At 40.9% G+C, this 25,803-nt stretch overlaps 1 protein-coding gene across 1 annotated transcript in view; it reads right to left on the reverse strand.

Annotated features, from left to right (window-relative positions):
• Positions 1-25,803, reverse strand: part of LOC106960988 (ryanodine receptor 2-like) — a 106,812-nt gene that overhangs the window by 61,943 nt on the left and 19,066 nt on the right. Inside the window, exons 5-27 of the mRNA XM_015054422.1 lie at positions 25,284-25,444; positions 23,549-23,708; positions 22,749-22,835; positions 21,137-21,268; positions 20,022-20,116; positions 19,755-19,930; positions 16,481-17,133; positions 15,526-15,726; positions 14,990-15,095; positions 14,767-14,904; positions 14,180-14,307; positions 13,200-13,345; positions 9,315-9,429; positions 9,072-9,204; positions 8,268-8,371; positions 6,558-6,693; positions 6,287-6,473; positions 5,888-5,996; positions 5,676-5,796; positions 5,344-5,513; positions 1,510-1,730; positions 1,267-1,357; positions 834-974 (exon numbers count right to left, since the gene is read on the reverse strand). Of these exons, the coding sequence (XP_014909908.1) occupies positions 834-974; positions 1,267-1,357; positions 1,510-1,730; positions 5,344-5,513; positions 5,676-5,796; positions 5,888-5,996; positions 6,287-6,473; positions 6,558-6,693; positions 8,268-8,371; positions 9,072-9,204; positions 9,315-9,429; positions 13,200-13,345; positions 14,180-14,307; positions 14,767-14,904; positions 14,990-15,095; positions 15,526-15,726; positions 16,481-17,133; positions 19,755-19,930; positions 20,022-20,116; positions 21,137-21,268; positions 22,749-22,835; positions 23,549-23,708; positions 25,284-25,444 (3,711 nt within the window). The remainder of the gene's footprint in view (positions 1-833; positions 975-1,266; positions 1,358-1,509; positions 1,731-5,343; positions 5,514-5,675; positions 5,797-5,887; positions 5,997-6,286; positions 6,474-6,557; positions 6,694-8,267; positions 8,372-9,071; positions 9,205-9,314; positions 9,430-13,199; positions 13,346-14,179; positions 14,308-14,766; positions 14,905-14,989; positions 15,096-15,525; positions 15,727-16,480; positions 17,134-19,754; positions 19,931-20,021; positions 20,117-21,136; positions 21,269-22,748; positions 22,836-23,548; positions 23,709-25,283; positions 25,445-25,803) is intronic.

Consider the following 25,803-nt stretch of genomic DNA (forward strand, 5'->3'; position numbering starts at 1 on the left):
CGAATGGCCTCCACAGTCACCAGATCCCAATCCAATAGAAAACCTTTGGGATGTGGTGGAACAGGAGATTTGCATCATGGATGTACAGCTGACAAATCCACATCGACTACGTGATGCTATCATGTCAATATGGACCAGACTCTCTGAGGAATGTTTCCAGTACCTTGTTGAATCTATGCCACAAAGGATTAAGGCAGTTCTAAGAGCAAAAGGGGACCAACCTGGTACTAGCAAGGTGTACCCAATAAAGTGGCCAGCGAGTGTAAACTAGAGTAAATGAGCAGCCATCTGTTCTACCTGGCTAGAAGAACCTCTGGTAATGGAGAGGTTTTTGGAAAGAAGAAGGAGCACACATCGTCATTGAGACCATCTAAACACAGAATCATTTCCTTTGGCTCACATGAAACAAAATACACAGCTACTCGCCTTTTTCACACATACATTCATATACTCACACGAGATAAAACAATGACAAAAATGTCAGCTTCCTTGTATCTTTGTTAGTTTCAATGTTGTCATAGAAACTTATTGAAGTATTTTGGAAGACTTAAATAATCTCCAATTAGTCTTTTTTTTTTTTTTTTTACAATGCACAAATTACATAAAATGTGTGTATAGTTTGATCCACATAAAACAGTGAAGCACATTTTAATACCTTGCAGCCTTTCACATGTTGAGTCGAAGAAAACTGTTCCAATAAATACAGTGGTTTTGATGTAGCTTCCATAACAAGAGTATACAAAACAGTTCTTATCACTTAATACACACAGAACAAACTATAAAATAGCTGCTTTGGTGAGGGAACAAGGACAAAAGGAAATGTCAGGTCACACCTTGCAGGACAGAGCATCAAATATTCCCCAGAACAGTTTCCTGGAGAGGTGAAGCTCTTCATCTGAAGCCACTCCAAAGCTGCCCCAGCCTCCAGACAGGCAGTAATACTTCCAGCAGCGCTCATAGTGATTGGTCAGCAGCTGGAAAAGTAACACGCTTCATTAGCGAACAGCTCGCCTTCACCTTCTCCTTGAATGCAACTTCAACAACCATTGTGTTTGTTTTAAACAAAGAGGCAACGAGGTGAAAGTGAACTTTTTGCCAAAGTGGCTGAATTATGAAAACTATAGAAAATCAAATATACTTTGCCTTTTCTTCTAACCCTACGACATCATAGGAGTAAAACTACACTAATGTCATAAACAGTGGTTTATTCCATCTCCATATTGCTTCTGGGGATGCAGTAAGGATGAGAAAAGAGAGGCTTGTCACCTTCAGAGGCATCTTGGTGTGTTCATTCAGCAGGGGAACGTCGAACACCAGCCTCCTCAGCAGGTGCTGCATCATTGAAGGCCTCAGCTTACTTCATTACATCAGGGAGACACACAGGAAGTGGCCATTTATTCTCACACTCATACAGTTTTAGGAAATGTCTCTATAAAACCTGACAAATGCAAGAAATATGGCTTCAACTCCAGAGCCAGTGTCAGTGTAAGACTGTACTTATTAGCTTACCCACAAACAGCCAGCAGACACTCCTCTATAGCATCCCTCTGAGCTTTGGTAAGGCAGCAGCCTTTGGACAGGCGGTACACCGTGTGGAGGAGGGAGTCGATCAGAGAGGCGAACGGCTCAGTCCCCGCAAACAGAGGAGCACATTTGGTGAGGAGGGGCAGCACCGCTGTACACAGGTACCTGTTGAGGGCCAGGGCCATATCTGTGGCACTGAGGGCAGCCTGGCACAGCAGGACAGGGCCAACACAGTGAGTGGTGCAACATTTTTTTTAAAAAGTCTACATCAGCTATGAGCTGTACATTTGATGACCCTTATGGAGACTGCAGCATTGCAGTGTCAATGAGTTTTTTTACTTAGTATTTGGGTTAGGATTCTTTTCCACTCAAAGCTGATTCATCCAAAGCAAACAGAAGGCAGTTGGACTTCATCTCATGGTTGTTCAAAACATTTCAACACCTTAATAGTCAGTCTGAAAAAATACCTCCTCTCTAAACTGAATAAAATGTGAACTTCCTTTCAGCCATCACTGAAAGATGAGAGGTGAAACATCTTTAAAAAGCGAGAAGGAAACATCCAGTTTTCTGTTTAACTGTGTAGACTTTGATCTTTAAGTCGACCAGCTGCATCTGCTATCTGCAAAGGAACTCCAAATTATTTGTGGAAAATTTGCCTATTTGCAGATTTGTAAGAAAATGCAGCTTGGGAAGCTGTGCACAATGGTACTTGACATGCACAGCAAATTCAAAAGTGTTAGATTTCCAGTGCGAGTGTTGTATGTTAAAAATACAGTGTTAATTCAACAACATGAGTGTTAGTGTTAGTTTCCCTAACACTCACTAAAGAGTTCCAAAGAGTTAAACAAAAAGCAATCCAGTCCAGTTTTGATTTCTAAATTAACTCCAACAGTCTAACTCAACACTCAATCTGGTGTTGATTAAGAAATCAACATCAGACAGTTTCTCCCACAATTGTAACATATTTGTGACATCACATCAGAGAAGGATCTACAGGTAGGGTGGGGGTTGCAGCAGGACCCCGACCTGACCTACAGGGGGCCACACAGGGGAAAGAACATGCCTTCAGGGATCCATATTTTCTTTATAACATCTGATGCGAATTGTAAAGGAGAGCGCTCTCCTGTTGAAAACTGTGTAAGATGCCCCAGTAGCTTCTATAGTAGGGTTCCCCATTGTTGACTCATGGTTACTAAAAACCTTACCAGACTGACTGATTTTAGTGACATAGTGGGTGTAAAATATTGAATAAAATGTTGTGCCACATGACTGGCTTTATTTTCACTCTTATATTTAACTTTATGACACACAAAACTACAAATGAATCGTCCTTATTGTCTCCAGGTGCATTCTGGATAAAACTTGTCACCAACGTCATCATCAGTCACTTTGCAACAAATGGCAAACTAGCTAGAGCATTTCTACCGATTACGTTAACATGTTTTGAATTTGTGTTGTTTCATCATTAGTGACCAGTAGCCTGATGTTTCTGTTCTTCTCTTGGTTTGTTGTACTTCATGTCAGATGGACTTCAGAATGACATAGTTGCTCTCTCTGGTGATGAAACTTGTTAGCTCCGCTGTTGCGGGCATGTCTATGTGGTAAAGTTAAATTATCATGAGCTTTATTATTTGGGCCCGGTCATTAGCCCCGCCCCCCTCCCGACGCCGTCTTGTTCGCTACTGCGTCACATGTTTGCCTGAGGAGCGGAGGCAGCAGTATGGCGTCTTGTCTGGAGCTTATTTTAACAAGGCAAGTTTCATGTTAAAATGATCATGTTTTTGACTATTTTTTATGGATGCATTAATTTTCCGTTTACGCAAGAGTATCGATTCATATACATAGTTCGCTTAACGTACGTTTATTTGTTTGGATATCACGGTATATACGACTGTTTATTATCTTAACCGAACATTAAACTGTCAGGAAAATCTGGAGGCCGTTTGAGTTAACATTATGTAGCTGCGGGGTCGTTTTCTCTAAGTTTTTGGCTGTAGACTGCAAAATGGGGGAGTGGCTGTGCTGGACTGTTGGCTTGATCTAAGCCACAGGTGTTAAACTCCAGTCCTGGAGGACCATTGTCCTGCAACATTTAGATGTGCCGCTGCTGCACCACCTGAATAGAATAATTAGGTGATTAGCAGGACTCTGGAGAACATATTTACGCAGTGAGGAGGCAATTGAGCCATTTGACTCTGGTGTTTTGTACCTGTGGCACATCTCAAAACTGCCTAAATGTTTTTTCTTTGTCAGTGTGTCATGTTGGTGATTGAAGCCTGTTATGATGACTCCAACACATTTCTTCAGACAGGTTGGCACGACTTTTAATGCTGTCCAATAATTTTCCTATAAGCTGACTAATTTCTTTAGTAATTACTTCTTACTTTTTTTTATGCTTTATTTTGTAAACCGGGTGGGCAGAGTAATTTAAATGAATATGATGGTGACACACACAGGTGAGTCTGATTAGTTTTGCTCACACTACTTTTTAAAATATTTATTTATTATCCTAATGTTTCTGCAAACAAACAAAGGCTAACAGAAATTTCCTGTTTTTCCTTCCAGGCTGGAAGTCTTCCCGCTTCATGTTGGCGAAAATAAAGCACCAAAGACACTTCACCATCAGTGATCACAAGACCATCCATGGTCACTTCCAATGAACTTTCAAAGCACACTTCTCCTTCAGTGCAAAGTACCATGAATGTATGACCTTTGTTGTATATTGCTGTCAGTGCTGTTTGATGTTTTGAAGTAAAAGTAGATTACATACTGCAACTGGTGCTGGTGTTTTTGTAGATTCAAGTGGCATCTAATGTCTTTTAATATGAATTTGGGGATTATTGATGGCCAGTAGTTTCTGGGGGGAAAAAAGATTTTAATTGCTCTAGTGGCTTTTATTTGGTAGTAAATTGACAAAAAAAGTGGGTAATGAGAGAAGGGGAAGACTGGGAAGCGAACCCACAACAGCCGCATTGAAAACTAGAGCCTCCATATGTGGGTTGTGCTTCACCCCTGCTCCAGCACAGCACAGTCTGCCAGTAGTATTTCAAAACTCACATTTCTATGTTAATATATACTTTACACCATTCTGTGTTACATTAACACGTTCATAATGTTAACTTTTGACAAAATACACTAGTGTTGAGTAAATCAACACTGATGTGTGTTTAATTTCAACTACTGTGAGTGTTGATTCAACTATGTCACAAATAACACTTTCAAAAGTGTAATTTCTACACCATCCAGAGTGGACCAATAGAGACACTTTCAAAATGTTGAATTTAACTCTGTAGGAGTTGATGGAACACTTCCAAATTTGCTGTGATGCAAATAGGCAGCCAACCAATGAGCGGCATTCATTTTCCTCGACACTAACTGGACATTCCCCCAAAAGCAGAGACAAGAAAAAAAACTATGGACACTAGCTTCTACTATAGAGGTAAGATTGTTTCTGTTGCATATATTCATGAATATTAATGTTTATTAAGGTATATTTGGTGTGTGAACTGTTAAGATTTTCAGTTAAAAATGTTTTTGAATGCGTCCCACATATTCATGTACAGATGTGGTCTAACAACTTGAATTCATTGCATATATTATTTATATCAAGTAAAAAACAGTTTAGGACCCAGCACTGACCCTTGTGGTACTTCACAGGTCACCTCCAGTAAATCAGTACTATTTATTTGTTCATATTGATGTATTTGATTCAGGTAAGGTTTTATCCAAGAAATGCCTCTTACAGCATATTTCTTCAATTTATGTAAAGGTAATAGGCTGACCAGCATCAGAGGGAGATTGGAGGGAAAGCTTACTTACAGTATCCAGAGAGGCAGCAGCTCTGAGATCTGGCAGGAATCCAACCTCAAGAAGGTGGAGGAGGAAATTCTGGTCTTCTATACCATAGACCCGGTCCAGGAAAAGGACCATGGCTGCTTTATGGTCTGGACAGAAACCTGCTGACATGTCTGGCTCCACAACTGTCCCATCTGAGAGAGCACAGGAACAAAAGGCCATGTCTAAAAACATTTTAAAATACTTTAAAAACATGCTTCAAATGGAAGCTCAATGATACAAAGCAATCACAGACCAAGTAGAGTTATGCTAGTTATTGTTCCTGCTGTCTGCATATGAGCTGAGGCTGGATCTACCTTTAGCCAGGTTGGGCATGGAGAAGGGGATGCTGATGACTCCCACCAGGTCTTCGATGGGAATCAGGGACCTTAAAATGGCTCTGATGCGGAGGGCTTCACCTTTGCCAGCATGGATCAGCTGGTGTATAACAGGCAATAGGTTAAAGAAATAAAATCATCTAGGTTTTAGTCTGACATGTTTAATATTCTGTCATGTCTAAAGCACTCACATGCATCTCTGGAGCACAGCGGCCCAGCAGATCAATAAGTGCAGAGTAGAAGGTCATAATGGCATTGCCCATGTGGATGGTATCATCCTCCTCTTCATCCAGCATGTCACTGCTGCACAGCAGTATCACACCATTTACCCTTCATCTCAGTAGTAGCTTAATGTTACTTTGATTTATAGCAATAACATAACAGGTGTTATGCAAGCATGAGAATACATCTAGACATAAACAGGTAAAAACCAAAAGTTTTTTCTGTTTGAATCCAGTTGTGTCATTTTCATTAGATGTCATGTTAAAGCACATTGGTGTAACTACCAGAGAGAAGGCGCGTGCTGTATTAACTGCTAACAGCTTTCTGTGATGATTATTAACACAGGACATGAATGCTTGTTGTCTTACAGTGTTCTGCTGCTCTCAGACACCGGAGATGGCCCGTCTCTGGAAGGATCCTGAGAGATTCTGATGGCTTCCTCCATTGCTGCAAGCAAGCCATCACCGCCTTCACCTCGAAGAGCGGGGCCAAAACATTCAGGCCGGCGAATAAGAAGCCTCACCACAACGTTGGCGTTCTCTTCCACGCTCTCCCCTGCTCACGTCACAAGCACAGAGTTACAAAAAACTTATCAATGACAAGTAAAGCTGCCTGTAATGAAAGTGTTTCCGCCTTCACCATTGCAGAAGACAGCAAAACGCAGAAAGTCCAGGTAGCGCTCCCCCTCCACAGGGTTCCAGCCGATGTCTGGGTATCCCTTATGCACCAGCATTACACAGCTCTGCAGCCCACAGCCAGCCAGATACTGCACCACCTTCAGGGCAGTCACACAATGCTCAGCTATACAGTCAATAAAGCTGAGCATATAACTAATATAGCTAATACAACCTGAAATAAACTGGCATTAGGGACAGAGAATATTACAAATGCTAATAATATAAGTTTTAAAATCAAAAAGCAATTGAGAAATTCTGTGCATGGAAAAGTGTGTGCACAGGGTTAGGTCTCAAAATACGCTACTGTATTTATTCACTGAAAATACGGAGGAAAAAAATGGTTACATCACATTTTTCATGTTTATATTCTATCCGAATTGTTCTGCCACTTAGTGTGAAGTAGAAAAACAATGAAAATATTTTATGTAAGGTTTAAGCTACACCTTTTAAAGTGTCACAATAATTTTTTTTTTCATTGCAGTTTATGTATAAAGTGTGTTACTGGTGTCTTTTACCACATTGCTATTCAAATTCCAGTACAAAAATGACTATAAAACTTCCACATTTTTTCAGAGAGTCATTCCTGATGATGATAGCTGTGAGCCAGGATCTACTGGGCTGAAGTGGTTCTGAAGAAGCCTCTGACTGAAGATCAATGCTGACTGTTCCACTAGTTTTCAGCTATTATGTTTCCTCCATTTCTTTATCTGCTCTGGATTCATGGATCACTTTGCAATAATTACAGAAATTAATTCTCCTTGCTCCTTTAGCATCTTTAAGTTCTTAATTTTTTTTTTTTTTTTTTTTCCAAATTTTTGCTGTTTTTTTGAAAAAGGGGCCAAATTTGGCCAGGACACATTTTTTCTGTTTAAGCTAAATTCAGAGCTTTTAGCTTAAAATGAGGCAACTACTATTTGTTGGAAGTTGCCTTTGACCTGGATTCAGAATACAGTTATTTAAATACACTATTGAAAACTGATTTCAGCTTTTATTTTGTTTTATTCCTCCGTGTTAAAATAACTTCAAAATTTGACTTTTTCTTATTTTTGACAAATTGAAGATATTTTTCATGTATTGCAAATCAATTAATCACAGAAAATATATCATCTGCTTATTTTTTCTTGAGAAACTTTAGATGCTAAAAACTGACTGAAAAGGTTAAAGTGCACTGTGGCAGGTAAACATATCTATATTCCAAATGGATGATGATGCCACAGTAGATTTCTGGTTTTGTTACTGAATTAAGTAGTTCACCACTCTCTACTACAGGCAATAAACCTGGAAATTGTTTATTTATTTATATTTCGAATAATACTGTTTTTTAGTATTTCTATATTCACTTGATTTTACTGTGTATATATAGTTTTTTATATTGGTTTTGCTTTTTATACTGCTGTAACAATGTAAATTTCCCCACTGCGGGATTAATAAAAGAATATCTTATCTTATTTTATCTTAATCTAATTTTATTTGAGTGGGAGCACCCAGTGGTGGGCTGACAGGGCTTTGGGAAAGCTGCAAGATTTTTAGTTGGGAGATGAATTTGGTTAAAGTAAAACCAGTCTTACTTGAATCGGTTAGTGACAGGTAGTTCACAGCCATAATATATTGGACTTATTGTAGATGGAGGAGGACACATGGATGCTTATATGAGTGCATTTGTAAAACTCACCTTTTCCAGCTCTGGTTCTCTTAGAGCTAGAGCCAGTTCATTGTTATCCATGACTGATGCTGCAGCCACGTCCAGAGGAGTGGATCCACGCATGGAAGGAGAGGCTGAGAGAAGAGAGGAAAAATGAGGAACAGAAGAACGGAGAGCAGGAGCACTGGTACCATCAGATAAAGAAAGAACACGTTTACATTTTGTTTTTAACATTTTCCTTCTGAACATGTCAGAGCTGAAATGCATCATCATGCTTCCCCATGACCCTTGATATGCACTGATCCTTTAGACAAAATTGTTTCGTCTTTCATGTAAATGTACAAAAATCTATCTGATTTGGTTAAGCCATCTGGTAGATGACGTTCCATGGCCATTTCATCCTAAATACCTTTTAAATACCGTGTTGTTCTTAGCCAGCAAATGTTCTTATTGATACTTTTTTCCTTGTAGGTAAGTTTGTTTTCTTGCTTCTAGTTAGAAGGAGAAGTTGTGTTAAATGGGCAAGGGCAACGTCTTCCCTCCAAGATTTCATATCTTTACAGTTTTGGTTGCTATTGGTCTATTTGTACTTACTAGTGAAATTACTGAAAACTAAAGCCCATCTATCAATTTTCTTACACCCTTATCCCTAATGGGGTCAAGAGGGGTGCTGGTGTTTATCTCCAGTGGTCAGTGGGCAACAGGCGGGGTCACCCTGGACAGGTCACCAGTCCATCGCAGGAAAGCCTAAAGTAACTTTCTATATTCTATTTACAGTTAATTATTAGCTAAGTATTATTAGCTAAGTATTATTAGCTAATAATACTTACTTACCAAGGCCTACGCTGCTGTTCTCCAGCAAATAGCTCAGATGGTCAAACATGGCCTTCTGGTTCTGGCGGCTGATTCGGCAGAAGTAGCACAAAAACCGACAACAGTTGGCCACCATTTTAGGAAAGGTGATTTCCTGTAAACACATTTAACCACAAACAAAAGTGTGTGCATAAAAAAAAAAAACACTTCCTAGTTACGCATATGTACACTTATTTGCTTATTGAGGCTTTGCAGCCTGTCTACCTTGGAGTCTCCTCCACTGAGAACGTTAACCATGACCTCCATGACCGTCTCATGCATGCCCAGAGCTCTCATCAGGTTGGGATGCTGGTAGAACACCTTGTTGTTCATTATATCACTGCAGAAAAAGGAAACCCTTTCAATGCTAAACTCCTCATAGTTCTGTACACTGAGTAAACACTCTCTTTAAAATTCCTGCTTGCCTCTGCACAGCAACTGTCTTTTTTTTTTTTTTGCTTTTATTATTAAAGCTTTAATTAATCTGGCCAATGAGACTGATATAAAGATGTCTTTCCCAAGAGTGAGCTGGAAAGGCAGCAGCATATCTTAGTGGAATAACTAGACAGAACAAACAAAAGAATACAAAAGGCAACTTTGCATTTTAGGAGTGACCTGATATTATACTGGGGTGAGATTATACTTGGCAAAAATTGTGTAAAATTTGTGTTAATTCTCCTTAGCTGTGCTGGGTCCTTGCTGTGAATGAGTTCTATTTATAATTGGCTTTATGTTTAAGGTGGTTGTCCTGAAGCTCAAGTCTTTTTCAAAGTAACACTTTATTTGACGAGGTGTGAATAAGATTGACATAACACCTGTCATGAACATCAATAAGTCTTCATGAATATTTATGACTGTTGTCATAAAGTGTCATTCGGTAAATAATGACACTTTTAATACAAAGTTGACATTATTCAAAATGTCTTTGTTATGACAACTTGTCATTAACCAAGAAATCATGATCTGACATAAATTTGTTATAAAAGTATTACAGATTAAACTTTAAAAATTAGCTTTATGTAGTAATATTATAAAGCTCTGCCATGTTGTTTAGTCTTAATTTAATCGATCCTAAAGTTTTACAGCAAGATATCTACAAAGCACTTATGAACTTAGCATTTGAAACATTATTTAAGGCTGTTTTAACCCTTGTGCGTGCGAGGACTGAGGCAAACGTAGAGAACTGTGGAAAATGATAAAAGTTTTACGTGTGTGGGGTCGGTTGGTATGGACCCCATTTCTAAACACAAGGGCCAAGTAGTGCAATACACCATCTCCACCAGTGAGAGGCAGCAGTCCACGAACAGGCGTGCAGTTTGTTGGTGAAGAAGAAATCTTCCATATTGTGGGGCAAACCTAACAAGTTATAACGGCCAGACCTCCTGTTTAAAAAGAAGCCAAAGTTTGACACCTAATACATATGAGGTATGTGTCTTATTAACTTTACATTTTCTTTGAGAAAATAACATTGACTATGTTCTCTTTCTTTGTAATGTTAGCTATCAGCAATTCAAGTCAATCCTACCTTGCTGTAAGTTAATGTTAGCTAAAGTTATTAAACTCCATCACTGTAAGGTTAGCCCTTAATATTAAATATATTTTAAAGACAGGCAAATTGTTTTTTCCCCCTCCAATTTTAATCTAGCAAATTAAAAGCTAATATATTAGTCAAAGTTATCCTTCATGTGCATTATTTAGCGACTTGGCTGATGTGACACAGTGCTTGTGTTCTTTGCTTTGGAAACTGTAGCCACATGAAGACCCATGTTAGCCTAAGGCAGAGGTTCCCAAACTGTGGGGCGCGCCCCCTAGGGGGGGCACCGTGCCATTGCAGGGGGGGGGGACAGGAAGCCGTCTGGATGAAAAAACAAAACATGAACGCTGTATGCGCTGGGTTTTTACCTTAGAATGTCCAACTCTGTTATTCCTATGTCAATTTGATACAGTAGAGGCTTCCACACTTCCCATATTTGTGTTCTCTGTCACTTTTATCAGCAGTTAAAACTGTTTAATCCGTTGTTAACATGTGGTAACCTGTTTTTCCGAGCAGCCTTTAAACGCAAAGTAAGCGCTACGACGCTTACGCTGGATTTACACCTGTGGGCAGTGAAGGAGACCTGCTGCTGCTGCAGGTGTGTTAGAATCACGGCAGCAAACCAGCAAAACACAAAAAACTTCACAGTTTTCCCCAAACTAACAGACTGAGTTGAGTAAAGCTGTTGGATGCAGGTAATGTTAGCTAAAAGATGACTAGCTAATATCAATACAGCATCTTAAGCTTGTTAACAAGTAGCTTTTAGGCTACTGGTGTTGTCTATGTTCAGCTACGATTCATTTTGCTCCCCAAAAAAGTTGATTCCCCCGTCCTGTTCGTCTGGAGCCGGGGCTGAGTATAACAGGGAGTCTCTAAGAATCCAGCCCCCAGCCCCGCTTCGCTGACACACATCGTTTAACCAGGCAGCTATTTAGAAACCACTTGGGGGGCCCAGGAGAAACAGTTTGGATCCATCCATCCATCCATCCATCCCTTTGTGACTCGGCTCTCTCTTCACCATGACGGACCGGTACAGCGCCCGTTTCACTGCAGATGCTGCACCAATCTGCCTGTCGACCTCCTGCTCCCTTCTTCCCTCATTCATGAACAAGATCCCCAGATACTTAAACTCCTCCACTTGAGGCAGGACGACCCCCCTGACCCGGAGAAGGCACTCTACCCTTTTCCGGCTCAAGACCATGGCCTCGGATTTGGAGGCACTGATCCTCATCCCAGCTGCTTCACACTCGGCTGCGAACCGCTCCAGTTAGAGCTGCAGATCACGGCTTGATGAAGCCAATAGGACCACATTATCCGCAAAAAGCAGAGATGCGATCCTAAGGCCACCAAAACGGATCCCCTCAACAACTCAACTGCGCCTAGAAATTCTGTCCATGAAAGTAATGAACAGAACCGGTGACAAAGGGCAGCCTTGGCGGAGTCCAACTCTCACCAGAAACGAGCTCGACTTATTGCCGGCAATGCGGACCCAACCCAGACTCTGACTCTGAGAACCCAACCCAGAATCCCCAGGCTTAGCTTCCTCAACAGAAGGCATGTTGGTGGAATTGAGGAGGTCTTCGAAGTATTCCGCCCACCGGCCCACAACGTCCTGAGTTGAGGTCAGCAGCACACCATCCCCACTATAAACAGTGTTGGTGCTGCACTGCTTCCCCTTCCTGAGACGCCGGGTGGTGGACCAGAATCGCCTTGAAGCCGTACGGAAGTCTTTCTCCATGGCCTCTCCAAACTCCTCCCACGCCCGAGTTTTTGCCTCAGCAACCACCTGAGCCGCATGCTGCTTCGCCCGCTGGTACCCATCAGCTGCTTCTGGAGTCCCACAGGCCAAAAAGGCCCAATAGGACTCCTTCTTCAGCCTGACAGCATCCCTCACCGAAGGTGTCCACCAACGGGTTCAAGGGTTGCTGCCGCGACAGGCACCAACAACCTTGGGGCCACAGCCCCGATAAGCCGCCTCAGCAATGGAGGCACGGAACATGGTCCACTCAGACTCAATGTCCCCCACTTCCCCCGGAAGGTGTTCGAAGTTCTGCCGGAAATGGGAGTTAAAGCTCCGACTCACAGGGGACTCCGCCAGATGTTAACAGCAGACCCTCACTACACGTTTGGGCCTGCCAGGTCTGACCGGCTTCCTCCCCCACCACCGGAGCAAACTCACCACCAGGTAGTGGTCAGTGGACAGCTCCGCACCTCTCTTCACCCGAGTGTCCAAGACATACGGCCGCAGGTGACCCGCGTCCGGGCAAGGGAACGCCAGATCCAAACGGGCCTTCAGGCTGCACTTTGTCTGGTTCCTCACCTAGGACCTGTCTGCCTTGAGTGACCCTACCAGGGGCATAAAGCCCCAGACAGCATAGCTCCTAGGATCATTGGGACACTCAAACCCCTCCACCACGATAAGGTGGCAGCCCAAAGAGAGGCTGCCACCTTATCAGATTCCCTGCACCTGCTAAATAAATGTTCTGCAGGATAATGCTGTCAACATGTTTCCCAAGGGCAAAGTCTCAAAGTCATTCCAGGTCAAAATTCAGAGTCTGACAGCCGCATGGCCTCACCCAAGCCCTCTGATCATCAGCTTTTCCTCCTCTCTGCCCATCCGGACGCTCAGCAGAGAGCGGATCTGACCCAGGGCAGCCAGCAGGTTGATGGTGTCCTCTATGGAAACGGAGTTGATAGTGTAGGCTTTAGGAAGAGCTCGAACCTGAACAGTCAGACAGACAGTGCACACATGTAACAGATGTGCAGACCACACACACATCCACATAGACATAAATACGTGGACGCCTCATTGAACGCCAAGTTCTATGTTACGTCACCGTCATCTTGGATGTGGCAGTAGAGTGATCCATAATCACTCTACTGTGTGAATGTGTCAGTGTCAGGCATCAACTTAAAATACTTTGTAGAACGGCACTTTCTGAAGTTCGATCCATTTACCTCATTAGCTTTCTGGCAGATCTACAACATTCAATATGGCAGATGCTGTGACGTATCGCAGCAACTGACCAGCTCAATGAGACATCTACTTTTCATGTAACTGGCACATTGGTTGCTAGGGATTCACTACACCCAGTTGCTGTTTATTGACCAGCTATCATATTTATAAACTAAATTTATCTTAGTTTTTACCCTAGTTATCACTGATGTGTAACAATTAGCAGCATTAAGTAAGCTGCAAGGCAATATTATTTATGAAGAACATGTACAAGACAATTCAAAGGGCTTTGTAGAAAGGTCAAAAATATTTTAAAAAGAGCTTAAAAACAAATTAAACAAGATAAAACAAAGGAATTATAAGGGAAAACTTGACTACTTAAGTTAAAAATAAAATAAAAAGCTGTGGTTTTCTTATGTCTAATGCACTAGTGTTTCTAAATGACTGCCGTGTTGAAACTGCTGTCTCTCCAGAAATACTTGAAGTTTCATTTATAGATACTGGCATAGACATAATACTAACTTGTTGTTAACCTGTGGCTCGTCAGGACTTTTTCTAACTTTCTACCAGTATTTAGTAAAAGAAGACTGACAGACACACCTGTCCTCCAATGCCATCATACTGGCGGTGTAGAAGGACAAACATGGCTCTCACTAGCTCTGGATCCTCTATAACCGACTCCTGAGCCCAGCGGACCATTGTATCAGAGATAAGCTGCTGTAAGGTACCTGTGGAAAGAGAAAAAAATGGAACTGAACAGAGGTAAATGAGACTGATGCCAAAACATAATGTCAAACTTGTATACTTTTGTATATGCTGTATTTCCAAATGTACAAAGATGTACTAATGGTACGCACCAACAGGCAAGATGAAACCAAATGAATAATTATTGTATGTTAACCTGTGAACTGTGGTGCTTGCATGGTTTTGTCAAAATTAAGTTAATTTCAAAAGCATACACCTACTTAGTGATGACATAAACCATGAGGAAGAAAAAGTGTTGGTCAGAGAAGACCAAAACTGAACTGTTTGCCTTCCAAGCAAATCCCTACATGTGGTGGAAAAGCTGAACACAGAGTTGAGATTTTTGGGCGCACCCTAATAAAATACCAACCCTGTGGTCAAACACTTGGGGGGAACACTTCACCACGCTCTGGGTTTACTGATCTGTCTACATTAAACCTTACTGGGTTTCCTGTCCTTTTTTTCCTTGGGCAGGCTGCCCATCTTCTTCTTCAGGTAGGACACCTTCTCCACCAGCGACATGAGACGACCTCGAATGGTGAAATCACTGTCCCCATCTATTCCTCTCTCCTCGTCCAGCTCTACACAGGACCCACACAATGCAACCATTAATTGCAGTTCGTCAATATGAAAATGTTTTGTTTGCTAGGAGGGTGTGAGACAGACCACAGTGTCTCATCAGATCTTCATGGAAGTCCAGTAGCTGCTCCCGGATATATTCCGGACAGGGACATTCCTGCTTGTCATCCTTGAAGTTCAGCAGCATATTGATCTTGGAAAATAATACAAAAGTATGATAACTATTCTCATAATCATAAACCAGTTTGTGGTACTTTACACTAATTTAATATGAAACAAAATGAAGGTTTGGATTTGGGACAATTTTTCTTCTGTGCTCATCCTGTTTTTTAAGTTTCCCTTTGGGCTTGGCTGCTTTTGAACTAAGTGTTATTTCGAGTTTGGAGCATGCAACCAGCAGATTGTCAGAAAAGTTAGTCTGATGTTTGAAACTAACGATCCTTTGAAATGAAGGATGATGTCTCTTTTCAGGCTGGAATTCTTTTCCTCAATCTTCAATGGACAAATTTCAAGTGATGTTGATGAAGCCTACGAGTTTTTTCTAGTATTATGGTTTTCAGGTTTCCCTCTTTTCCAACTTTAAGACCACAATGCGTGACATGTTGCCATGGTGATTTTCCTACCTGTTCCTGTGGGGGAGATCTGAACTCTTTGGTTTTCTTGGCAGTGAGTGCAGCAGACATGTTCAGAGCCAGCATCACTTCATTGTAGCGAAAGCGCTGGTTGTCTTGGAGACAAGCAACAAAGTCATCGGAGAAGGCCACCACCGCCTCGATACGATGGCGCACCTGGCAGTCACATAGGTACTGCAGCACATGGCACATCTACACACACACGCACACACACAGATGGACAACAGTCAGCACCATCCACAGACATTCTATGTTTGAAAGTGATGTATAGTCCAAGGCTCACTGCCCTGCATGTTTTAGGTGTTTTCCTGCTTCAGTGAGCCTGGAAAAAACAGACACCTGTTCTACATCTTGCTGTTAATCACACAGAGTTGCAAAGGAAGTTCCTGTAATCTGGTTCTTTCACTCCTCACCAGTTTGGAACTTTCATTTCATAGTTCTCACCAAAAGACGGATGATTACAAAAGTCTGGGAATCTGTTCTAGCGCCTTAGCCACTGAAAGATGTCACTATGTTAATAATGGTTATTAAACACTACATTGTGTGTATTTTGAAGTACAGTGAATGAAACAAAGTATAATGAGTCATATAGGTACATAAATAAATGAATAAATTAAATTGATTATTATTATACACTTCACATGATCATGAAGCATATACCTGCTGTCCAGCTGTGCAGAGACTAAGCAGCAGTAAACAGTGACTCTAAACATGATATAATGAGTTTTTATGTTCTTCATGTTTAATACTAGTGCTAAAAATGTTACACCCAACTTTTATATTTTATACTTTCATGCTCTTTATTAAGAATTTGGTAACAAGAGGAGCTTGATAAAAACTAATTTAAAAAGTTGGACTGTTTGAGAATTCTGAAATACTCGTTTTAAACACATATTTTTTACAGCCTGAATTTGTTTTTTGTGTTTTTTTTTGTTTTGGTGATCACCTGCAGTTTAACGGGCTCTGGCAGCTTCATCTGCAGCAGCCCTTCCTTCGGCAGGTTCCTCCCTCCATTCTCTCCTCTTCCGGCTGTTTCCACGTTCTTCAGCATCTCCAGCTCTCTGGGAAGCTCTTCCTGCCCGTCTCTTGGTTCAGAGAACACAGATGGTTCAATGAGTTGGAGAATGTTTTTTAGATCTCCATTTTGGAAAATTCCCATGATGAGCATGGTGTAGACCAGCTTGATAAGAGGGACGAACAGCAACTCTGTGCTGCCCCCTACTGGATCCCGAACATGCATGCTTCCCTCCAGCACTGCCTCCGTCAGCATCTCAATAGTTTTCACTTTTAAAATATCTAAAGGGAATTCGGGACTGTACTGGAAATAATTTCCTGGTCCACTGTTTCCATTGTCATGGCATGAGGACTCAGTCACACGTATAAAGCTTGGACAGGAGAAGTGCATTCTGGGTCTCAGGGATGTGCTGAGTCCGATGCCTGGCAGGCCATGCTTCTTCAGGTCATCTGGAAACAATGTGATGCTTTTTGTTTCATGTGTCATGGGCACAATGTACTCATTATTCATCATCAGCCGAGCTGTTGCATAGCTCCTCAGGTGGATGTCGATGAGGAGGTCATAGTAGCCCGCACGAAGCAAACCTGCAGAGAAATGCACCAGATTCTGTTCAGCTCAATTATGACCATTACACACAGTCATCAAAATACCAGGACATGCTTTTAATGGGTCACTGATTCAGAAACCAGTCAGGACAGGTTTAGTTCTGAGGAATTTTTCTTGTTCTAATTTACTCTTTATCGTGTTGGGAGAATCTTCCTGAAACAAGCAACAAAGATATTGTCTGAATTCACAGTTGCACACAAGCATCTTCAGACATAATCATGAGTACCACTGAAAATGTTATGGCAGACATTATTCCAAAACTGATTATCTGTGTGGATGGTAAGATCTCTTTCCCATTTAGTGATTGGAATTTGAGGCACATTATTGGTTGAATATATTACTTTGTATAGTTTTGAGAGTGATTTTGGAGACTTTGTGATATTATTGATGCTATTGAGGATGTTTGGTTGTCCTAGGTGAAAGTTATTGATGTCTATTTTTGATTTGATGGATTGTTTTAATTTGTTATATTGAAGAAACTGTTTCCTGTCAATGTTGTACTTATCAGTAAGCTGTTGCAATGTTAGAAAGTTATGATCATCAAAGATGTGGTGGAGGTATGTGATGCCTTTTTCCTTCCATTTAGTTCCCGACGGGTGATTTATTTGTAGTGAAATCTGGATTATTCCATATGGGCGTTTGAGTTGTGGGTGAGAATATGAAGTTTTTTATTTTATTGATTTTCATTTTCAGCATGTCCAACAACACCAAGATATAGTTGATACAATATAAAATAATCCATAGAACACACCTCACATAGCACAAGATACATGTCATGGGACTTATAGAATCAGACATTTGCACACAGTGTACACTTAATGCGACTGATGATCACCTTCATGCATTCTGGCTCTGTCCACCAATACAAAACTTCTGGAAAAAAACAATCACCAAGCTGTCTCAAATCTCTGGCCACAACATCCCACTATGCCCCTCTGTCAGCTTACTTGGTAATCTAGATGAACTGAACATAAACTCCAAACAGACCCAAACCCCACTGCTTATGGCCCGACTATAGCCAAGAAAACAATACTGCTTAACTGGAAAAATAGGGGAAAAAATCAGTACCTCACAATGGCTAGATCTACTTACACAACAGATATCAATGGAGCAACAATCAGCAATACAAAAAAAACAACCTGAATATTTCAATAAAATATATTCCACATTTCTATGTGACATTTCATTGTTGGTGAATTAATGCCATGGCGGAGGCAAGGACCAGGGGAGAGGAGGGAATTGAGAGAGCCAAATAATAGGACTTATAGTGTTTCATCCTTATCCTTTATTTATTATTTATTCTGGCATATGCATTTATTTATTTATTCTTAGTTTGCTTACCTCCTTTTTTTTCTTCCCTCCCTTATACAGCTTTTTTCAAAATATCTGTGATGATAGATTAATTAGAGAATAGAAAAATAATTCAAATTAGAAAATAACTGCCAAGATCAAAAGAAAAAAAGCAAATCCTAATCTTAACATTAGTCAGTTTCATTTTTGTTGTGATACCAATTGACTATGTTGTGTGTTTTGTTTTGAATGTACCCTTTTTAATGTATACCAACATGTTTGTTAGTTTATGTTTATTTTGCTTGTCTGCTCCCCACGTTTGGATATTTGATTTCTATTGATGTTATTTGTTCTATTAGAAAAAAAAACAATCATGAGTACCCTTACTGTGTTGTGTGAACTTTGACCTGAACATGACTGTATTTTTTTACACAGAAGTTAAAATAAGCTCACTCATTCCAGCCATCTGTTTGGAAGTGAACAGATGATGTAGTAAACAGATATAAAGGTGTGTAAGCTGTAACACACTTGTGTTTGAGAGAAATGATTGTTCACCAAATGCTGACTTATCAGAGAGAAGCCGTGTTAAATGTTTAGAATGGATTCAGCTTTAGGATGCTGTTTTAAGTAGAGCCAGGGCTTTAATGTGTTAAAATGAATGTAATGAATAACTCAAAGTTAACGGGTTAAACATTTTAACACCATTAATCACATTTTCTAATAGAAGCGGCATCCACAAAAAGCAGGGATGGACCACGGCCCACTGGGGGATCATTTCTGCTTCTAAACCAATCTGATTGGGCGTTGGAGAAGACTATTGTTATGTTCAAGGTGTGCTAAAAGCAGTTAGCTTACCAGCAAAGCTATTCACACTGATGGTAGCAAGCTACTGGACTGAATGGCTAAAATAACACTTTATACCAATTTGATGGTTAAAGAATCTGAAGAACAGATTAATAATAAATATCTTTGAGGTCATATGTCTGTTCAATAACTTAGCAGAAAAATGGATTTTTAAATTTGAAAAGGTTGCTTCTTTTGTTGATATATGGTTTTCGACTTAGTGCTATTAATTCCCTCCACTAGTATTAATATGGTGCCCAGAAAGGTTCACCAAATTGTTTTACTTCCAAGAGAAATAATGTGGATTCTCAGCCAATATCTAGAAGAACTGCAAATGGTTTACAACATGTAGGGTGGTAGTGAATCTCATATTGTATGAAATGTTGCTCAAAGGCAGCCCTGAGGCATAGCAGGGCAGCAGACAACTTCCAGGCGCAGACTGTGCGCTGCATGCTGTGTGTGTTACCTGGCATGTACTTGTTCTCTATAGCCTGTAGGAGCTGGGCCTCATCGATGTGAGAGCACAGAGCATGAGCCACTCTATTGTTCCCCAAGGCGCAGATTGCAGAGTACAGTCTGAGAGTGTGGTAGTGAAACTTTAATAAGCCCTTCTGCTCTGACAGCTCCAGGATATCCACCGACCTGGGAGGCAAACACAATCACCTGCATTAGCACTGACAGACTGGAACTGGACTGACATCCCAGTGTGGCTTTTTAGACAAGGGCTGTCCACCTGTTCTCCTCAGGTATGTGGAGAGACATGAACTGCAGGGGATCGCTACACTGCACCTGCCAGCCATGTCGATCATTCACTCTGGAAGCTGAAACCTGGACAAACAAGACAAAATTATTCAAGCTTGACATGTGAATTAAAAGGAAGTCAAACAAAACATCTCAGATTGTAGGTGTTGACTTTTTAGTAAACACCTGAAAAAGCAAACACCAAACAGTCCTGTCCAATTCTGCCAAGTCCAACGCAGGTCAAGCCCCTCCGCCCCCTGCTGAACAATCACAGCACAGAGCCAGGCACTCCTACATCATTCCATACCCCAAGACCATATTTTAGGAGCCGAAGCAGCAGCATGAATACCCAACAAACTCTGTCCTGTCCTGGCCCCGCTCCGACCCCCACAGCTGAGACCAGGGCCAAGAGTCCCACAGGGCACCCACCCCCAGCAGGACAAGTCCAGGAAAACTCAGGTCAGCCAAGTGTATTCAACAATCAGCCAAACACCCAGGACCCTGGGGCCCCAAAGCAGCCTGGGATCCTGAGCTGGAACCTCAGGAGCCACCAGTTTGTACATCTGTTCACTTCACTTATGGGATGTCTGTTCCAAAAAGGTCAGAATCCTTGACTGACTTTAAACATGGTTTAGTGACTGAATTATCCATCCATCCAGAGGGACTGTCCTATCTCACAGGAGGAGCCCAGTTCAGACTCTCAGCCTCTTTTTGTTTGGGTCTATTGGCTCCTCTGTAGGATCTAGAGCAGGTTTGAAAACTTGGTATTAATTATATTGACATTTTTCTTAAGCAGACTGTTCAGCTCAAAGTACAACCATAGCTATAACTTTTGGAGTAAAAAGTCAAAGAAACAAATTCTGTCAGGGCAATTAGATTTTTTTCCTCCAATAACTTTTTTTTGCCAACAGTAACTGTGGTAGATATTGTCTCAGACACAAAAGAAGAAAACCAAGAAATCAAAATGACATATTCTGAGAATGAAAACCTTCTCAAATACAGCTTAATATATTGTAAAATATATACAGATGACATTAGAATTTTGCATGTTATTTCGAAAATCTGATCTGATAAAAAAAACATGGAAGGGCCATCTCCTCGACATACCTTGAGGAAGTGGTTGGGAACACGGCTCCATAACACTGGAGTGAGAAACTGGACATGGAGGCGCGGGGGACACTGGGGAGCTGGGTTCTTCCTCTCACTTTTAAACAAACCGGCTGACAGAGGCATCACATTCTGCCAGGACACACACAAAGTGGGACAACAGCATTAACACATCACACCTTCATCTTGAACTAAAAAGAAGTTCTGTTATGTTTCCTGGGCAACGCTGATGAAGATGAAAATTTTCTTTTATTCTTTTATCTGAATTAGAGGTTTTGTCATTGGTCACCGTTTTCTAAAGTAATATTTTATAAAAACAACTATTTCAAACAACAAGCACAAAAAACTAGAATGTTTTGACTTTTATTTACTGGTTGATTCAACCACAAAGATCCAGATGCAGTTAAATAGATCAATGCTACTAGACCAGAAGTTATACACTTTGTACTTTCTAAATTATGCTCTGTTGGAGAAAAAGTTCAAAATGATGCATGTTTAACAGAAAAGTGTTTGTGTCACTGAGTTTTATATTCAAGAGGGTTTAACCTCTGTGTCACCTTTTACAGTCACTACATTTTAGCTGATTTTTCTGTGCTTCATCATTAACCCAAAGACAGGCAAGAAAAAAAAGAAAAACAAAGTATTAAAAGTTTGCCAGCAAAAAACCCAGACATATTTCTTCCTCCCACCTTCCTAGGAAGTCTTTCTGCTAAGCCAGTGGTTCCCAGACTTTTTCTTCTGCGCCCCCCCTATGGATTACAAATGGCCGTCTGGTTGAAACGAGGCGTGTGACGGGGGAGGCATTGACTTTTTTGGGGGCAAAATGAATGTACGTAGCTGAAAATAGACACCAACATCGGTAGCTTACAAGGTAATTGTTAAGCCTAAGGATCTGTATTGATATTAGCTAGTCATCTTTTAGCTAACATTACCTGCATCCAACAGCTTTACTCAACTCAGTCGATTAGTTTGGAGGGAAAAACTGAAAAGTTCTTTGCGTTTTGCTGGTTTGCTGCCGTGATTCTAACACAAACCTACGTAGCTCCGCCCAGCAGCAGCAGGTCTCCTTCACGGGTGGAAACCCAGCGCGAGCGTCGTAGCGCTCATGTTGCGTTTAAAGGCGGCTCGGAAAAACAGGTTTCCACATGTTAGCAACGGATTAAACAGTTTTAACTGCTGACAAAAATGACAGAGGACACAAATATGGGAAGTGTGGAAGCCTCTATTATATCAAATTGACATAGGAATAACAGAGAGTTGGCCATTCTAAGGTAAAAACCCAGCGCATACAGTGTTCATGTTTTGTTTTGTTTTTTCATCCAAACGGCTTCCCCCCCTCCCCCCCTTAGGGGGCGCGCCCCACAGTTTGGGAACCTCTGTGCTAAGGTAATATTCCTGACACTCCTGACAAGATTCTCTGGTCTGATGAGACAAAGACTGAACTCTGTGTCAGGAGTCACATTTGGATGAACTTTTACCATCCTTAAAGTTAAGCATGGTGGTGGCAGCATCATGATATGGGGATGTTTTGCAACAGCAGCACAATTAATACACTCCTAAAAGTAAAAAAGGATTCATCCTGCAGATTGTGCCGGTGTGGATTCCCACATACCTTAATCCGGCCAAGTTCAAACTGGAAGACGTTGGGACTGGTGGCCTTGGCAAAAACAGCAGGAAACAGTTTTGTACTGGGCTCCACCTGTTAACAGAGGACAAGGCTTTCCTGACCATTCAAATTCTAGTGCATTCAAACCGGCACATTGTCTGCCTTTTTTTTTATTATTTATTGATACACACATACACATCCAAACGTACCACAAAAAATTATGACAAAAGTGAAAACAATCCTCAACCTCTATATGTTGAAGGTGAAATCCTGTCCTTTGGCATGAAGTGGTTGTGAAGCCTAGACTGACTTACCAGAAACTGTTTTACTGGTTATGCTTCATTTGTCTAAGGCTGTTGGAGGACAACTTATGGTGTACTGTCCATTTCATTTACTCGCTGTTTCTGCCTGATGTTAATCACTTGTTTTCTTGATTTATTCTTCTTTTTCTTCATCTCTCTTTGCTGGTCTCTAACCTTCAGCCTGCTGAGGCAGATGGAAGCCTCTACTGGTGCTACTTCTTAGTTCAATGTTCCTAAGAACTGTTAACAGCCTAATGGAGGAGCACTGGTGTAGTGACTTGAAGGTAACACCTGATTGTGCTATAAAAATGGTAATATGCGACTGTGAAACACATAACATTGCCTCCAACATGTAGCGTGATTTCATCCACGTTGCTCACCAACATGTGTGTTCACTATACAGTAAAACGACAGCCAGTTCCACTAACATAACTTTTTGATGTGGAAAAAATTTGAAAAGGTGCAGACACATTTGGTTGAAGGAACTGTGTGCGCAGTGTGTACCTGGTAGTACATGCTGAGCTCTTTCCCATTGGCTGTGAAGGACAGCAGGCCGTTTGTTGTGTCCACCAGGCAACCGATCTCCAGGCCGTTATTGTTCCTGCCCTGTCCTGGGCTGCTGCTCTCTCCAGCCCACACCATGTAGCAGTTACTGCGCTTTATGCTGCAGGACATTTAGTAGGACAGGAAATTTTAGATTAACATCAGGATTAAACCCCCCACTAACAATCTGAAACAGACAAATGTATAGAGGAACTAAAATTCTTGTTGTTCTTACTTCTGAATGACTTAAGTTATCACTAAATAAACAAAACAGATCAGATTTTTGGATAAATATTGAAACACATCCTAGCTGTACACAACATCCAGCTGTTGGGAAAGATAGAAGATTACAAACACTGAGACTGCGTAGAGCCTGACTGTGAACCAGAGATTATTCATTCATCATGTAGTCTCTAAAATATTAATTCAATTATTTTTTGTTATTACAATGACACAAAAATGATAAACAACACAAGCTTTCAAACATTATTCTTACAAAGCTTAAAGGAAATCTATGAAAACTCCTTCTAGCCTGTTTTAAAATAAATGTTAAAATAAAACTTTTATTTAAGGCTCGCATTTCCTCTCTTTAGAACACTTCTTTCATGTGGATCAGAAGCATTAAAACCATGAAACAGGCTATTTATAATGAGATCAGAAGGCCAGCCTATGCAGTCATTGACTCTTTTCTTGCTGTATTCTGATGAAAAGACCATGGATGGAGAATCTAGGAGCTTCAGCCAAAATATCTAGGCTCACATGCCAAATATAAACAGATTAAACGGGCACCTGAGGAACCAGTGCCCATTTAATCCCATTGCAGGTAACCCATATTGTATATGGGTTACCTGCAATAACCCATATGCAGGTTATTAGTTGTCAATGCTGCCATTCACAGGCCAATTCACAGGAGAACAGCGCTACTTTTCCTGCGACTTCGCATGTCCCCTTTCCATCCTCTGCACATTAAACTAAACAACTAAACAGATCTCCCAATGTAAACATGCAAAAAGTCAACAAAGCTAAATAGCTGAGGAAATTTTAAATCAAAAACTTTCATGGTTATGTATATTCTAGAAATCATAAACTATGAAAAGGATAGAACTCTTATAGGTTGTTAGCTCTATTCTTTACTCATTTTGCTCACCAATCCTAAAAGAGCAGCTCAAAACATTAGAATACCATAAAAAGTTTAATGTACTTTTTCTCTCATTTCAGAAAATAAAACTCAAATTATATAGATTCATTAGAGTGAAATATTTTAAGCCTTTAGTTCTTGTAGTTTTGATATTCAGGACTTATAGGCAGTAAAAACTTTAGTTTCTCAAAAAGTCTAAGTAGTAGTTACAACTGGATCATAATTAGTTGAGTGAAAGGGAAAAGTGTGGGAGGTAAAGGTGTACCAGCAACAGGACTGTGAAAAAAATCCATTCGAGGATTTGGGCAGACTTCACATGGAAAAATAAAGGTTGAAATATTTTAAGCTGTATATTTAAATGTGCATAATATGAGTTTAACTTTCTGAAATAATTGGTAAATATTAAACTTTTTTAATGGTTTCTATGTACAGTACTGGTATGACATATTTAGACTTGATGAAGGCTAAAACATATTTAGATGAGGTGGAGTTATTAGAGGCAGGAGAGCAGCGCTACTTTAACAACAAATCTGTGACAAGGTGTGAGACTTTACTAACCTCTCATGAACCTTTCCTTTCTCATCTCCCAAGGTAACTGTGACAGTTCGGACTTTGTTCAGCTCAAAGCTTGGGTCATACTGATGGAAGTCAGAGGTAACCCACCCGACCCACACACTGCTGGGCTCCTGACCAGGGAAGATCCGCACTGAGTAGTAGTACTGCACAGGGAGAGAGGGGCTCCGTCAGCTCAGCTTTACCTACTGTCATTTCACAGCCTCAAAACAACAATTCAGAAACAGAACACAGTGATCACTGAAATCATCTCAGTTATGTAACTGGAATTAAATCATGGTCTTCTTGGGTCATTGCTGCAGTATTTGAGTGACAGTTGCAGCAGTGTGCCTGTGTGGATTTCTTGGCATATGAGAAAGATAATTATGAGGCAGGATGTTCCTGTCCAAAAGATCTGAAGAAGTTGGGCTCATCTGGTGATCAAAGTGTGTGCTACTGTCTTAAATGTGAAGTGGGAGCATTGATGTTCTATGGCAGGGGTCCCCAAACTACGGCCCGCCACCTC

This window comes from Poecilia latipinna, unplaced genomic scaffold (assembly GCF_001443285.1).
Source record: "Poecilia latipinna isolate Pla-1442-1.1 unplaced genomic scaffold, P_latipinna-1.0 Scaffold1251, whole genome shotgun sequence".
In the NCBI taxonomy this organism is placed as follows: domain Eukaryota; kingdom Metazoa; phylum Chordata; class Actinopteri; order Cyprinodontiformes; family Poeciliidae; genus Poecilia; species Poecilia latipinna.